The sequence below is a fragment of the Lepeophtheirus salmonis genome, chromosome 12 (assembly GCF_016086655.4).
Source record: "Lepeophtheirus salmonis chromosome 12, UVic_Lsal_1.4, whole genome shotgun sequence".
NCBI classification, from domain to species: domain Eukaryota; kingdom Metazoa; phylum Arthropoda; class Copepoda; order Siphonostomatoida; family Caligidae; genus Lepeophtheirus; species Lepeophtheirus salmonis.
In genome coordinates, this window is record NC_052142.2 from 8,490,545 (window position 1) to 8,507,072 (window position 16,528).

Sequence of the window (16,528 nt, forward strand, 5' to 3'; positions counted from 1 at the left end):
CTATTGATATTATAATAAAAACCTCTAAACAAGGGATCATGTGCACACGTTAAAAATGAGGTAGAATAACTGAAAAATTACATAAGTATATATTTGACAAGTTATATCTAATAAATAATTATATATATATAATTATGAGAAATGGTTGAAAATAGTCATCTGAACGTATGTTATGTCTAAGGGTGATAATTTTGGTAAGAATAGAAAAGCGTGCGAGGAGAAGAGAAGAAATACTTATGGCATCATTGATTAAATAATATACATCTTCTTCTATCAATCATGAACGTTATCATTCCCGCCTTTATTATTCAATATTAATATAATAATATTAGATGGTGATAGTCGATAGAGAACTGAATAAAGTGCCTAAAATAATGTCACCTTCTGTCTGGATTTCTGAAAATGGAGGACCAGGAATTTGGAAAATACTTACCAGATGAGAAACAGATGGTTTGTCGGATTTATCGATATAAATGTGCCTTTAGTCCCCTGTCTAGAATTCCACGCCACTCATTATCCGCATCTCATATCAAGAGCATGGATATTCATCTAAAAAATCAAGTTAATGATGAATAAATCAAGTCAGACTTTAACTCTGATCTAACAAAGATGCTTATTGCATGTAATATAACCTTATCCATTGCTAATCATCTACGTTCAAAAAATTTATGGAGAAATATACGGGTAAATCTATCCCTTCCCGAGGAACCATCATTAAATTAATGGAGGATGTTGGTACTGATATCATTTATAGAAATACATATAAAAATGTTTTGAGTCATCCACACCAAAATGACGATCAAGTTATCAGTAAAAAGTATTTACTAATGTCGAAATGGAACTCTGAATTTTGTACTATCTCACAGTAAGTATTCAATTTTTTTTAAATCTAACCATAAAATATGATTCTATTTTAGCTAAACATATCAAGAATTATGATACAAAACTCATTAAATGGTAAAAACAACTGCTTAAAGGGTCACAACAACAGGGGTAGTTACATTGGGTGTAGCATTATAATTAGCAATTGTGTATATCCTTCATGATAATATTATGTTGTTATATAAGCATAAATAACGGGGAAAATATCTTTTTTGATGCTCTTAATAAGGAGTAATATCGCCGGACATTACTACATAATTAGCTTTTGCCTTAAATCTTTAAGATGGATTTATTTCTAACATTTTTTTTTATTAGTATATTTATTGTCTCATTTTATGATTTTGACATTTACTTTATTATTAATAATTAGTTAGATCTCATCGGTAGAGATATGTCTATCTGTGCACAATTGTATATAGCAACTTCCACATGAAGAAGAGGGGTGATTATCTTTTTGATTAAACTCCACGTCTCGGTTGTGTTTTGCAACCTAAAGTTATGACATATTTAACTGGATTCCGATGTCAGAACAAGAAAATATTATTTGGATCAATCTATTATTTCAATATTCTGTATATATAATTTATTGTTATTAGTTATATGATTCCAATTGTTTAATTTTGTATATTTAACATAAATGTATGATGGTATATTTTTTAGTATGTAGATTCTATTTAATTAAAGCCTTCATTTTTAAACATGGAACTTCAAATATATTTCGAAATACTCTACTTTGTTGTTTCATTAGCTATTATTCTGAGAATAAGGTTCATAATGAATTACAATTTCATGGAGTGTGACGTTATAAAATCTACTGGATAAAAAACGTCTAAGTCAATTATACGTAGTATATTTCTTCATTAACCATTTTCCTAATAAATAATTTCGTTATACCCTCAAAAATCATAATAAAGCAGGCAGATGATAATCCCATCATTATTTTAAACAATGATACCATATGTCTCCCCCCCCCCTTCTCCTTGCACGCGTTTTTCTCTACAATATTATCAACTTTAGTTATGTCATTGTAGGATTTTCTCAGTTCTTCAATCCCATTTGTAGCGGGTGCGCTAAAGCCTTCGCTTACTGACGTATATCAAACACATTGTGAGATTCCGATTTTTACCTAGATTGTTTATATAGAGATGGTAAATCGAAATCCAGAATTGGAAGATATATTTGGTAATGATTGAGATGAGAAAGTCTCTCAATCTATCTTGGACAACGTAGCAAGCTTCAACAGTTCTAAATATATATCTTCGATATCAGATGACGAGGAATCAACATTTATCAATCCCTGGCCTTTCTTTATAGAGTAATTTACATTGGTTTCATCATTTCAAGCCAAAAACAATCACTATAATTTTGAGTACAAGTGCAGCAGCTGCAGTTGTGGAAACATCAAGACATTGAAACTTAATTCGAGTATCCGTACTAATCTTAATCAGCACATGAAAATATTTCACGAGGGAGAGTTTGCAGCTTTTAATAATCTCTTTCTATGCAATGGTAGAAGGGGACGCTCCAAATTCTCCTCCTTAACTAACAAAATTCAGGAAAATCAACCATCTATAGTGAATTTTTTAAATGATTCTTCTGATAAGAGTCCATTTTGTGTGACTCAGTTGACCGTGGACAAAATCGTCGTAGATTACATAACTGAGAGCTGCCTTTCACTTAATTATGTTGCATAAAAAAATCATCAAGTTGAGCAAGACTCTTCAGCATAAAAAACATGTCATATTCAGTAATGTTCTTATATATTAAATTGACAGGGTATACTTTGATATGAAGATCAATCTCAAGGAAAGTTTGCAAGAGACAAATTTTATTGGACCAACCTATTTTATTTTGTGAAGGTGTCACAAAAGTTATCTAGGAATGACTGCCCACTTGCTGGTAGTCAAGAATGGAAGGATCTCGAGGGAAATCTTTGCAATTACGTTCTATTGAATGAAAAATACTTATTCTTTCGATAACGTAACGAAGGCGATACATGAGATCCTCAAGGAGTGGAGGAAAATCTCCTTTTAGAAAAATGTTGTCATCGTCAGAAACAACACTTTTAATTTTCTCAAAAACATACACTAAGCATAGTCAAGCTTGGTATAAGGATGACGATCTTTCTTAAGCATTTTCCCTCCCAGAAACAGATCAAATCCGAGAGAATCTAGACGAGGAAAGCCAGAATGAGGTAGGATTAGCAAAGATCAGTGGCCAAAATATCCTAAATTATGGCTTTGGTGACATGAACTGTTACCTTTCAATGCAGTTTAGGTAAGATATTTATTTATTTGTCAAAAAAATTTGATAGTGTTAGGGCCACAAATTCTCCCCCATCCATTTTATGATATATATATTTCAAAGGCCTAATTATTTTCTTTCCGACAATGTACAGCACATTCCTCAAATTTAATCGCAGTTACACATTCTAAGGAATCCACCAATCGGAGGAACGATTTGTACTACAAAGAATACAGTCAAATATCACATACAATTTTTGGGTCTTTGCAACCACTCTTTTAAATTCTGTGATAAGATTAAAGTAAAGCTTGGAGAGACGGACCCATTGATAACGCTGACTCTAAATAAGTGGAACAGCCTGTACGACTCTATGCAAAGAATTATTCAGTTCAAGCAGCAATACCAATCTATTCTGGCCACCCTATTTTTTGATGTGTTGACCAAGCCATTACGACCACAGAAGGGGTTATGCTTGGAAGAATCGGTATTTATTTCAAGCCCTAAGACATTCTCCAGGGCACAAAATTCAAGGTTATATGGTGCCATCTTCTTCCTACTATATCGTCCCTCCTCTATTTCTTCAAAAGAATGAGAGAACCGGTGACCAAATGCAGGCCATTATCGAATTAATTGCCCAAGGAGTTCATAACTGATTTGATTCATATTTTGAGTCCAGAAAGATTTTGGTAGCAACAAGGTATCTGCCCTAATTCAAAATACGTATGTTCAACTCTAATAAGAAATATATGGCAAGAAAGTACTTAATGGAAAAGCGAATTTTATTGGATGATACCTTGGGGAACCAAGAAATCAAAACATACGCTTAAAGTGGATTTTTCTGTATTGAATCAGATATGGAAGATAAGCCATACGATGAAGTAAATCGATTTTTGGCTGACAGGTACAGGAACTTGGAGTCCATCTTGGTCTACAGAACGATCATGAAGGTTTTTATTAAATATAACACTATTAATATAGCCTCATCACCGGCAGAACAGCTCTCCAGCTAAGGAAAATTAATCCTAAGAGATAATAGATTGAGGATATCTTATTAGGATTTTGAAGAAAAACTGTTAATGTGGACGAACAACGTATTTTAATAATAATAATAGTGTTAAATTATAATCATTTCATCTGAATCTTACTCTGTAAAAAATATAAATATACTTTATGACATTAAATGAATCAACTGTATTTACTCGTTCAATACAAAATAATTTCAACAATCCATAAACTCCAAAGGGCAGGTTTATATAGTAAGAGAGCAGAAAGAGTTGGGGTAACATTTAAAGGGTATATCAGGGCGGATGTGTCCGATGAGTCTTAGTCTGACGACCCTTTTATTAGAAGATCGAGGATTTTTGATTTACTAAAATTATGTTTGATTTTTCTAAAATTGATTAAAAGGAAACGAAAAATCGAACAACTAAAGTGAACTAAGCAATTTAAAAAAGTGAACGACAACATTGAACCTTAGTGAGGGGTTATGAAAGAAGCAAAGTTACACTGAAGATTTGTTTGATTATATATATTTTTTACATTTGTCGCTAATAATATTAGTTAGAAATTTTAATAGAAGTTATATGGATTATAAAACAAATTAATGAGGACAAATGATACAAAATTGAAGTTATTAATAGTATATATACCAATAGAATTCAACAATTTATTAGCGACAAAGGTTAATTATATAAATACAGAAATCAACATATTAATTATTAACTTATTCCTATCATATTTCAAATTCCGAGTAAAATCATCCAACAACTCCAACAACCCCATTTTCATTCGGGAGAGCAATGCTGATGCTAAGAAAATTTAATAATTAAGGGAATCTCAAGCAACATTTTATTTCGAATTTCAGGTAAACAAGGATATCCACAATTTCAGGATCATACATACTTTACTCCTTATTTGGAACCTCTTACTTCTGAACATAGAGAAATAGACTTAGTGGACATATATCTAATTTCATCAACAATAGAAGATGAAACTTCGTATAATGATATTGTTTTTTGATTACTTACTTTATCGTTAGAAAATAATAATTATATGTTGTATTACAGATATTTCTCCTGAGTTAAAACATATAAGGGAAATTAAAACCATCATACAAATCCAACTTGGAGTCTATGAAACAGAAATAAAGGAATTAAAGAAAAAGCTGAAGGAGAAAGATGTCAAAATTCGGGACCCAGAATCAAAGTTTAAGTCTTTAAAAATGCGCATTTCTTCGGTTTTTAATTCAAACCATATAAAAATTTTAAGTTACAATCTTCACATTCCAAGACGATGGTCTAATAAACCATCGATAATTCACTTTAGTTAAAATTCGTTAAGGAACTATATTTCGTTCAATTAATCTATTGCGCCAAAAACTGTTTGGATCAATTTGCAAAAATAGAGTCTTTATTGAAATCTTATGTAAATCAATTAAAAAAAATGAAAATAATTGTAAACTCAATAACTGAAGTAGCAGTTCCATTAATTAAGTCGTCTATAAATGCCCAAAATGTAATAAAATTTTATTTTTTACTGTGTCTAAGTATGTTAGTTTAAGAATGCACATACATTTACGATTGTAAACTGCGATTATCAAAGAAAATAGAATAGCTTCTTCTACTTTCGGAAGACGAAGAATGTGTATGCGAAATTAAGTAAGTTAAAGAAATTATTATTAAAGTATTTATTCACTTTTTTCATAATAATTAAGCTCAATAAAATTATTTTTTTAGTATTCATTTATTATGTTAAGTTATTTTTGGGCCATTTGATATATGTCACAAGGGGGCGTATGTTATAGTGTGTCTCTGGAGAGAGAGAGAGAGAGAGAGAGAGAGAGGGGGAACTTCAAATATATTTCGAAATACTCTTACTTTGTCGTTTTATTAGTTATTATTCTGAGAATATGGTTCATAATGAATTACAATTTCATAGAATGTGACGTTTTCAAATCCACTGTAACGGATAAAAACCGTCTAAGTCAATTATACGTAGTATATTTTTATTAAACATTTTGCTAATGAATTCTTTCGTTATACCCTCAAAAATCATATAATAAAATAATATATATAAATAATCATAATACATCAGGCAGATGATAATCTCATCAGTATTTAAACAATAATACCATATGTCTTTCTCCCCCTTCTATTCGCACGCGTTATTCTCTACAATATTATCAACTATAGTTATAGTGTGTCTCTGGAGAGGAGAGAGAGAGAGAGAGAGAGAGGGGGGAGAAAAGGGAGAAGTAAGAGGTGAAAGCAAATGTTTGTTGGTCTAGCTTGACAGTGTGATCGAATTCTCAGATTAGTGGATTGGAGTTGTCATCTCTTTGTGCCTTGTGTGTTGTGGTCCTTCCTTCATAATGCGTAAAATCTTTTCTCGTATGGAATGTCCGAATCGTGTGGAGTATGGGGAGAGTGTGAGCGTGGGGTCCCGGACGGTGTTGGTGGAGGACGTGATCGCGGAGGGTGGTTTCGGAGTGGTGTTCCTCGTCAAGTGTGGAGTGAGAAAATATGCCCTGAAGCGAATGTACGTGAACAATGCGCGGGACCTGTCCATTTGCAAGAGGGAGATCTCCATCGTGCGCCACCTGGGCACACACCCCCACCTGATCGGCTACGTGGACTCTCGCGTGAGTGCGCTGAAGGCGGATGTGTGTGAGGTGCTGCTGTTGATGCCGTACCACGCCACGACGCTCCTGAGCCTCATGAATGAGAAAATGAAGAGCGGCGGGTTTGCAGAGGAGGAGATTGTTGAGATCTTGATGGACATCTGCCTGGGTGTGGGCCGCTTGCATCATTGTTCCACGCCAATCATTCATCGGGATCTCAAAGTAATGTTTTCTTTTCAACCAGATTTCTGTGTTTCCAATCCAAGACTCAAAGTTCTCCAAGGTCCAAACACGACCTCAATACCTTCTTTTATAGGCATTATTAGGAGATTTTAATAGAATTTGGTTTTAATGGAGTTATTTTAGACTTCAAGTTAACATTATTTAGTCGTTTCTGATCATTACTTTTTTTTATGAGTTTAATATGTTAAATGCAGGTAGAAAATATTTTACGATCTGATGAAGGTGCATATATTATCTGTGATTTTGGATCGGCAACTTCGCGTATTCTTAATTCGGGAATGCAAGGTATAAATCAAGTTGAAGATGAGATAAAAAAATACACGACACTACCTTATCGAGCACCTGAGATGGTTGATCTCTACTCAAACAAGCCACTTACTCCTAAATTAGATATATGGGTAGGAAAGTACAACTAAACTTTGAAATTGTTTAAGGTCCATACTTCTAATATTAGGCTTTAGGTTGCTTACTTTATAACCTTTGCTTCTTTTCATTGCCCTTTGGAGAATCTACTTTAGCTATTCAATCAGGGGTATTTACATTTCCTAAGCGATCAATCTACTCTGATAAACTACATAAACTTATTCGTGAGTGATATTTTTTTAAATTTAATTATCTAAATATATATTTTTGGTATCAATAGGTTATTTATTGACTCCTGATGTAGAAGAAAGGCCGGATATTTTTCAAGCCACGTACTTGACGTATTCAATCGCTGAAAAGGAGTGCCCTTTACAAAATCTGAACGTTAGTTTAAAATACTTCTTAGTACTCACAGTTTTTGATATTAAAAAAAATTAAAATAGAATGCAGATGTACCCCATTTCGATAACATTTCCTTGATTGATCCTTCAGATACCAAAGTCAATCAAGTGGGATCTACTTTAAAGCTCAAGTCTACTGAAAGTAAAAGAAGTGTCCATGATGATCGGTCAGGTAATTTTTTTCATAGTGCATTTTATATTCAACTATTCTCTTTCTTTCTTTATACATTAGATACACCAACTATAGAAAATAAAACTACTATAACACCAAGACAACGTCCCAAAGCAAATAAAAGTGCTTCCGGCTCTCATACATTACCTATTCATCAATTAGATTTTTTTGGTTAGTGAGTAATCATATTGATTCAGTAACGGTGCTATCTCTGTTTTATAATAAGCAAATTCTCAAAAAACATGTTCAAATCCTTTTATGGCTTGCACTACAAATTCATTTCAATTCAACAATGTTAATCCATTTTTTCCCCCTGAAGGTATTTTAATGTATATTAAAAGTAATAATAAATTTATTTGTTATATCATAAATAGATTTCTCTTCAGTTCCAATGACTTTGACGAAAGTTGAAACGTAAGAAAAATACTTTTAAAGTTGATACTATCTATTATTTTTTTTATCTTAGTGTTAAATCGGAAAATGACATCAATGGATGTCAAAGCAATAGTGTTGGTATCAGTCAGAGTAAAAGCTCATTACATAAGTGCCCAGGTGGGTGGAACCCATTTTCTGAATCTAAATTTTCTCAACTGTCTGAAGATGCATTGTTTGGTGTTCAGTTTGACAAAATACGTGAGGAAATGTATCAAAGCAGATACGAAAGTTATAATTCAAAACGGGATCCTTTTGGCTCGGCACCTTTTTCATTCTTTAAAAAAGATTCATAAATCATGAAAAACAGATTACAGAACAAACTGATTAACTTTTTTCATTGTATATTATATTTATTTATTAGACTGGTTCTTATTTTTATTTTATTTTTAACAAAAAGTTAGGCGGACATAGTCTAAAAATGTTTCCTTATATAAAAATGAAGAAATGTAAAGTTTGAGTCATTTGATCAATTTTTAGAGGTTGTGAATAGGCTTGAAGTCGTAAAATTTACAATTTTATTTAAAAAATGAATTATTACCTTAAAAGTATTCAAAAGACCGTATTTTATTATAAATAACTATAAGATGAATAAACAATTTTTCAAAAGTTTAAAATATATTTTGCCCCTACAATGATTATTTCTTATATTAAAAAAGACTAATTTAATAACGTTGTACCTCTTGGTTGTTTTTTTTAAAATTTATATACATATAACATAATATCTAAACTTTTTTGAAAACTGTTATCAAACTAAAAAAGGGTGTATATCCCAGATTTTGATTTTTTTTTTTTTTTGTGTAAAATGGATAGTAATGCTTATTATTGTCCTCTAACGCGTAGCATATTGAAAAATAAGGATATTAGATATGAAGTGATTATAGGATTATTAGTACTACCTTGATTTTTTTGGGCTATTATCCACTACGATTAATACTATTTAATCATTCTGGAGTAATGCACTAGGTGAATTTAATAAGAGAGATACTCTTGATAATGTGTATTTTTTCACTTTGAAAGAAAGTTTAATCTTATGTTATACATAAAAGGCAAAAAAAGTGGGCGGAACTGCCATACTATTTTTTTGTTTTTTATTTAAGAATTAATCATTGTTTATTCCTCTGAAAAAGTTATTCAAAAAAAAAATAAATTACAATTTCTAAGGGAAAAATTACATGTTTTCATAAAATTGTACAATTTCAAAAACTGTTAAAAATAGCATTTTGTAGACCATGTCCTCCTAACATCTTGGAAAAAAAAAAAAAATAAGAACTAGTCCAATAGATATATATGGGTTATTCAATCGAAAATTTACACTCAATTTTTTTTTCATCCAATTTGAATAAAATTTGGTATGTCATATCAATTATTATTGGGAAACTCAAGTGAAATTTCAGATATTGAACTCAATCCAGCTCTTGAGTTATGAGCTCCTTCAAAATCGTCTTTAACACCTTTGCGTTTGAATTGTAGTTCGTAAACCACTTTTCTGACGGATGCAGATAATACATCTTTTGATGAATCAAATTATACTGCATTACTATAGAAATATCTTCTTTAACGATTTTTTTATTAAACTGTTCCTCTTCCTTGTTGTAGTTGGTAATCTGAATAGTGTTTTTATTTTATTTTCCAAAGCTGTTATCATTATTCATTAGTTCTTGAGGAGAGGGCATCTAAGTCTACAGGGTGGTCCATTGGAATCTGAAAACTTACTCATTCAATCATTAATGAAGGTTGAGTGATTGAAATTAATTCATACTTCGATATATTAAAGCATACACACAAAAAAAAAAACCTGAGTTCTCTAGCTTACGTACAAGTCGAGAAAATGACACTTGAACGTTCGCGCACTTCAAACCATTGAGTGTCTTCAGGACCACCGTCTGAAACGTTGGAGAGGAAGAAGGGCTCTGTCAAAAATGGCAAACTGGAACCGGATGAGTTAAAGGAAACAACCCAAGCTAATTCCCTTAAGTCCATGAAGGCCCGTGCAAAAGAGCTAGGGGTTTCATACCATAATGTCCAGAGAGCTATAAAAAAATGGATGGAGAGGCCACTTTTGCCACTAGCAAAGAAAGAAACCCATCTCTTCCGTTGCATGACTCTTTTGAACTCATTTTGACAGATTTGGCCCCTACAGCACTGGGATACTATGAAGAGGACTATATCTTGAGTGGGTGTCAGGCCTTCTGCCGACTCCTGGAAGTCGTCATTGCCGCTAAGTGCGGCTGCATTAATGATTAACATAGCTCAGACACACATCGATTATTAATTTTGTCGGAATCCTATTGTTAATTAATAAATTATATCTTGATGAATTTTAAATTTCAAAGTGCTCAGATTTTAATGGACCACTTGGTAAAGTAGCCCTGCGTGTACACTAATAAATGACGAAGAGCAAAATTGAAGATATGTTTAGTAGTTATAAGGTTAAGTCCATGTTACGCTGAGAGTAGAATTGAGGAATGGATCGGCATTAGAGTAATTCTTGAAAATATATTGTTACATATATACTGGGATGATTTGTGTTAATCTCCTTCGACTCGTAGCTGATTCTAATAATACGTCATGACAGAGGTATAATAGTATATAGATCGGACACAGTTAATGAAAGAACTGAGATGTGATCTATGAAGGTAATATTTATTTGACTGGAGTAGAAAAAAATGGAAATGAACACGCAGTTTATATGTGTGACACCTCACTTGGATTTAACAGAAGTCAGCCAATAAAATGTACTAAATGTCTAGTGAGTTTACAATCAAATATTTTAATAAAATGATTAAAATCAAATAGTTATTCGATTTTTATTCATTGTGCTATTCAAATTGATTTTTTCTACATTATGTTCCTTAATTTTTGTAGTATCTGAAAGCCGTTGTTAAAAATATTGCTGGTATTTTAGTTCATGTCAAGTTTTTTTTTGAAAATGCTACAGCATCTTCAATGATGGTTTAGTGCATCATATATATATATATATTGCTGCTAATGATCAAAAACAGGATATCTTGAATATTTGAGTTAGAAAAAGATGATTTATTTAAATTGTGATATAATATGACCTCCCAAGGAAGTCTATGGTTAGAGGAACTGACATTTTCATCATTCTTCATTTCTGTCAATGCCGAGAAAGGTGAAAGATTGGCGTGCATTGAATGAATACACTTAGTGTTTTTTATACTTAAGAAGGAGGGAGTTTAAGCTTAAATTATATATTAATGAAAGTAGATGGCTATCGTTTCTTCGTTCTTTCGTAATACAATTTTGAGATACAATGGTAAATCGTTGCTCTTTTATTGGGTGCAAAAGTGGGCTGCCTCCTACTAAAGGATCTGCTCCACTTGGAAGCGATGAATTAAAACCTTCATAGTTCTTCTCAAGAATCAGTAAACAAGAAATGCATGGACCAAGGCTGTTTAACGCAAAAATTTAAACACCAACTAAATATTCAAGGGTTTGCTCTCTTCATTTTAGATCGGACTATTTCACTAATACGATATTAGACAAACAGATCTGCGTTCTATACGTCGGGGTGATTTAAAAATATGGATTTTAAAACAAGAAGTTTCAATTTTACCAAAATATCAAGTAAACTACTGATTAAGCATTCCTAAGTTAAAACCTACCAGCTATTGTTCAGCAGAATCAAGGCTTTCCAAGGAATCAGATTTGTTAAATGAGGAGATTGTGGAATTTGAACTACTAAAATTCCATCTTTATTCATTTATCATGAGAATGAAAAAAAATAATCATTTTTATTTATTTGTTATGATGAACTCAAGGGACCCAATGGGATATCGAGCTTGGTTATAAAACGGAAATTAAAATTTATTGCATGTCTTAAACGCAAGAAACATCCACTTTCAAAATTTAAGCATATCATACAAACCAATACAGTTGATACAATTGACTGTAAAACCTCTTGTCTCATCTTAAAGTATTTCTTATTGCAAAAGAAGACGGTGATGAAGTGTCATTGGATATTATTTCAAAAATTGAATTTGTGTCATGATTAAGCATATACATCTAATGACAAATTAAAGTTTGCTTTGGAGTAACTGAAGTTGGTTATAAATGGTGATGGATATAAACTATATATCCCGTACTTGAAGGCAATTGCTTTTCTATGGTTTGTTGCCAATCCAGCTCTCTATCATTTGATTAAGGAGAGTGGCAGTCTTTCTCTATCTTCTATTAGGTAGTAAAATTATTTATACATTAATAATATATGTATATCATTTAATTATTTATATTAATTTTTCAGACATTTTCATCATGTTTAACAGTTGAAAAAGGGTTTACTGTTCATACAAAAGTATATCTAGAGGATATAATTAAGAAGCTATGCTCTAAAAATCGATTTATAGATCTCATATTCAATGAAGTATATAGTTCTCGTCGCTGTGGGTATTCAAATGGTAAGTTTTTTGGAAATGAGAAACAAGGAAACACTCCAAAAACAATGCTTTGTTTCATGGATACTGGAGTAGCTTCTATATAGTTATGGAGATATAGGTTGAATGGCTCCTCTAATTAATATATTTTGATCTATAATTATCAACAAGTGGTTTTGGATTTGTATTAAAAATCTCACTGAAATTGGTTTTTTTTTATTGTAACATCAATTTGGGATGGGCATGAGTACAATATAAAATTTGTAGAGGAGCTAGTATGCACTACGGAAAAAAACTTTGTTGTAACAAATTTGCGAAAAAGGCTTCCTTCAATAAAATATTTGCTATTTTTTGGACACAAGTCAATCTATACGAACTTTCTTAATAAAAAAGAACTAAAACCCCCAGTTTTTGATAGAAAAATAGTTTGTGGTAGTTTAAGTCATGTAATTGAGTTATACAAGGAAGAATTGTCATCTTCATTTCGTTGTGTTTATCAACTAAATCATTAATTATCAATCCATAGCCAATAAAAAGATGCAATGTGAACTTAGCAGTCAAGTTTCTCAGCGAATCAACAGATACAGAATTCCGCTATTTCTGGAGAAGAAGAAAACAAAAATTGGATTTATACTGCAAATTTTATTAACATAATAAATTCATTTTTTTATACGATTTATGTAAAATCTTGTATTGCATCACTTAATACCCGTGATAATTCAAGAAAGGCAGTATATAGAAATGACCTTAGTCAATTAGAATTCCTGCAAAGCTTTTTTCATTGGGTAGGTTGTTTATATTTATTAACTTTATACTTTACCATTATCGTAATAATCAATTTATCCATACGTTGTTATGTATACAATAAAGTTGTTTTCTTTATTCTTCAGATAACTGAATGAAATCAATATTTAAAAAAAAAAATGAAAAGCTTACAAAGATGACTGAGCCAGATTCCGAGTACAATTATATAATAAAGTGCATCTCGTACCACAGCTTTATTAGCATCCAACTTCATAGCAATACATGAAGACGATTCTATCACTTTACACACGAAAATATAACACTTCACTATATATGTAGTCATATCATCTTAGGACAAATACGGAATGAAGTGTCTGTTATAACGCTTTGAGATCATAATTATATCATTATTCACTAAATAAACATACAAAGATATTTTTAACAAATTGCTCGCTTCCAATGTATGCAATATATCATTCTTGCGATTGCAATGAGATCTTTATATGACCATAGGCAGGCTTGTTGTCGTTCACCTTTTTTAATCGTTTAGTGAACGATAATTGTTCACTTTTTAGAACGTTTTTGTTTATTTTTTTGACCAATTTCAGAAAAATAAAATGCACTCATTGTAAATCGACCAATTTTCAACAAACCTGTATTGTATAATGATGCAATATTTAGGTATTACATTATATTATTATCAGGGATGAAAATTACATGCATTTCTTATCTGGCCTGTTGATTTTTTTTAATTGGTTATGTGAAGAATGAATTTTCTTCTTAGCAGTTGTCATTATTATTCAATTCTTTAGTAGTAAACATCCTTTACTAAATAGATACTATTGTATTCAAAGCCTAATGGAACATTTGTGTGTTCATAAAAGACGGAGTGTAACCCTAAGGATTTGTTGCGGAGTTGTAATTGTGTATCCTTGTTGTACTCAGAGTAGAATTAAGGATCGACATCGGAGTAATTTTTGCATATGTCCTTGTTTATATCCTTTTCTCCTTCCTCCCTTGTCACAGCTTAATGTATCTGATCTAATGAAACGTCATGAACATTATTCTTTATCTCTCCGAAAACATTCTTTAAATTGTTAGATTTACCATGCTGAGTTTCGGTTCCTTTTTTTTAACATGTCCATTCTACACTGGATTTTCATCATTAATTATGATATATGAATACTTTACGCCCCAATTTCTGTACAAATATTGAAAGAGATTAACATGTCAAACGATACGCTGGCCGAACAATTTCTTAGCTTAATAACTTTTTATTTATATATTGTATATCTGATAATATTGAGTAAATACAGGCATGTAAGCGTTCCGCTATTTTGGTGGTTCGTTCATCGTTCAGCTATTATTTAGTTACGTTCTGCGTTCCAATCATAAAGTACACTTTACGACAGTAAATCGCAACTTCCACTTTAATAGTGTCAGGGAGGCCTCATTTGAGAACTATGTCTCGAGATTATTTGACACAATAATTCTGTGAATATCAGCGTTCAAATTAGCTACAACTGGCAAAATTTGGTTAATTCATTGTCGAGATGGAGGTCAAAAGGCAAGGTATAGCCGATTTGTTTCGGGCTCAGCACATCAACAAGACAAGAAAAACTTACCTGTAGACTGGTGCGTAAACTCCAGGAATGACTGAACATTCAATTGTTTTAGATCACCTGAATTCGAAAAAAAAAAAAATCATATCAGAGACCATAGTGTTTATATTTTAGAAGTAATCGGGAAAGAGCGTTGTTATTCCGTTCAGACCATGAGCTAGACAAGAGACTTGTAACATAATTAGAAAATTGTTTTTGGCTGCTTTAATCGAATACCCTGCTCCATTGCTAATGAAACCCTTCACTCTTTCTTTTCTGCAATCGGAGGCAAGAACGTTGTTTATACTTATTACAGGAGTACTTGTAATCTTTTTATACTTTTCAAATTAATTAGGTAAGGACACCAAAAAAAAACATTCCCTAAAGGACCAACCACAACTGGAGTCTTGCATTGCCGTCGAGTCTGTAGTTTCCCCTAATGTAATAAATATATCCATATCCTCAAATGGTTCGATTTATTTTGGATAACACTTCTTTACTTTGAGACTACATTTACTTGGTAATGGAGAAGTGAGAGTGAATCACTTTTACAGTGTTAAGTTCTATGAAATTAACAAAATTTGGATAAGTCTCGAAATTGAGTGGAATATTGCAGGAGACTTGGATATAAAAGTAGTAAAATTGGAATTTATTAAGCGACTGGTATACAATTCCAAATTCATCTCGTGAATTCGGTTTTTAATGTCATGTTCTACTTTAAACTTATTGAAAGCTTTTATTCAAAAACGGTATTTCAAAAACCTAAAAGAATTTTCTGACCTCAATAAATATTTTTACCTAAATTATCAGCGATCAAAGAATATATAATCAATTTACTTACCGTTTGCAGTATATTATATCAATATGTAGTATTAATGAATTTTGAAATATAATGATATTATGTAACTATTTTTACATGTATTTTTATTTAAACAAATTATTATTTCTTCAATAGAAAAATCCCTAATTTTGAACTTGTAGGTACAATCGAGGTTAATAGAATTACAAGGTTAGACCATAATGTAATCGGGCTTGCTAGAATTTTCAATTTGATGTATCGTACAGACTGCTGGGAAAAAGAGGGAGATTTTGACGTCATAGAGAATAGAAAGGGTACCAAATACAAATTGACAAAATACCAAAATTAAGAACTCGGACTAAGTTGTGGGGCAAGATTGAGGAGTTTGGTATCCTTGGAGTATGATATCATATCTTATTTACATTTTTCAATATTTATATTATTAGTAATTGATTATTATTATTACGATAATAATACCTATTCGCCATTCCGAAAAAGTATAGTGTATTCGCGAGATGAAACTGTCAGTTGTGCAGTTTTATTTCTGATTCTTTTAACAACATAATTTATCCTCATTTTCCAAAGGATCCCTCAAGGAGTCAAAAATGGGAAAGAACTTGTCATCGAAAGG

General features: G+C 31.6%; 1 protein-coding gene and 1 long non-coding RNA gene across 3 annotated transcripts; both read left to right on the forward strand.

The window, feature by feature from the left end:
* Positions 1 to 6,321: 6,321 nt before the first annotated feature.
* On the forward strand, positions 6,322 to 9,736 carry Nak (Numb-associated kinase). Of its 2 annotated transcripts, XM_040722527.2 has the most exons (9): positions 6,338 to 6,967; positions 7,183 to 7,386; positions 7,443 to 7,575; positions 7,632 to 7,735; positions 7,795 to 7,924; positions 7,985 to 8,095; positions 8,151 to 8,243; positions 8,299 to 8,338; positions 8,391 to 9,736. In XM_040722527.2, the coding sequence occupies exons 1-9, from the start codon at positions 6,497 to 6,499 to the stop codon at positions 8,650 to 8,652; spliced, it is 1,548 nt and encodes a 515-aa protein (XP_040578461.1). In that variant the 5' UTR covers positions 6,338 to 6,496; the 3' UTR covers positions 8,653 to 9,736. The 2 variants fall into 2 exon arrangements, with proteins under 2 accessions (XP_071748105.1, XP_040578461.1); XM_071892004.1 differs by lacking the exon at positions 8,151 to 8,243 and having other exon boundaries at positions 6,322 to 6,967.
* Positions 9,737 to 14,174: 4,438 nt separating this feature from the next.
* LOC139906702 (uncharacterized) lies at positions 14,175 to 16,007 on the forward strand. The gene is made up of 2 exons (XR_011782481.1): positions 14,175 to 15,386; positions 15,454 to 16,007. It is a non-coding gene; the product is annotated as an uncharacterized lncRNA (long non-coding RNA).
* The last annotated feature ends 521 nt before the right edge of the window (positions 16,008 to 16,528 follow it).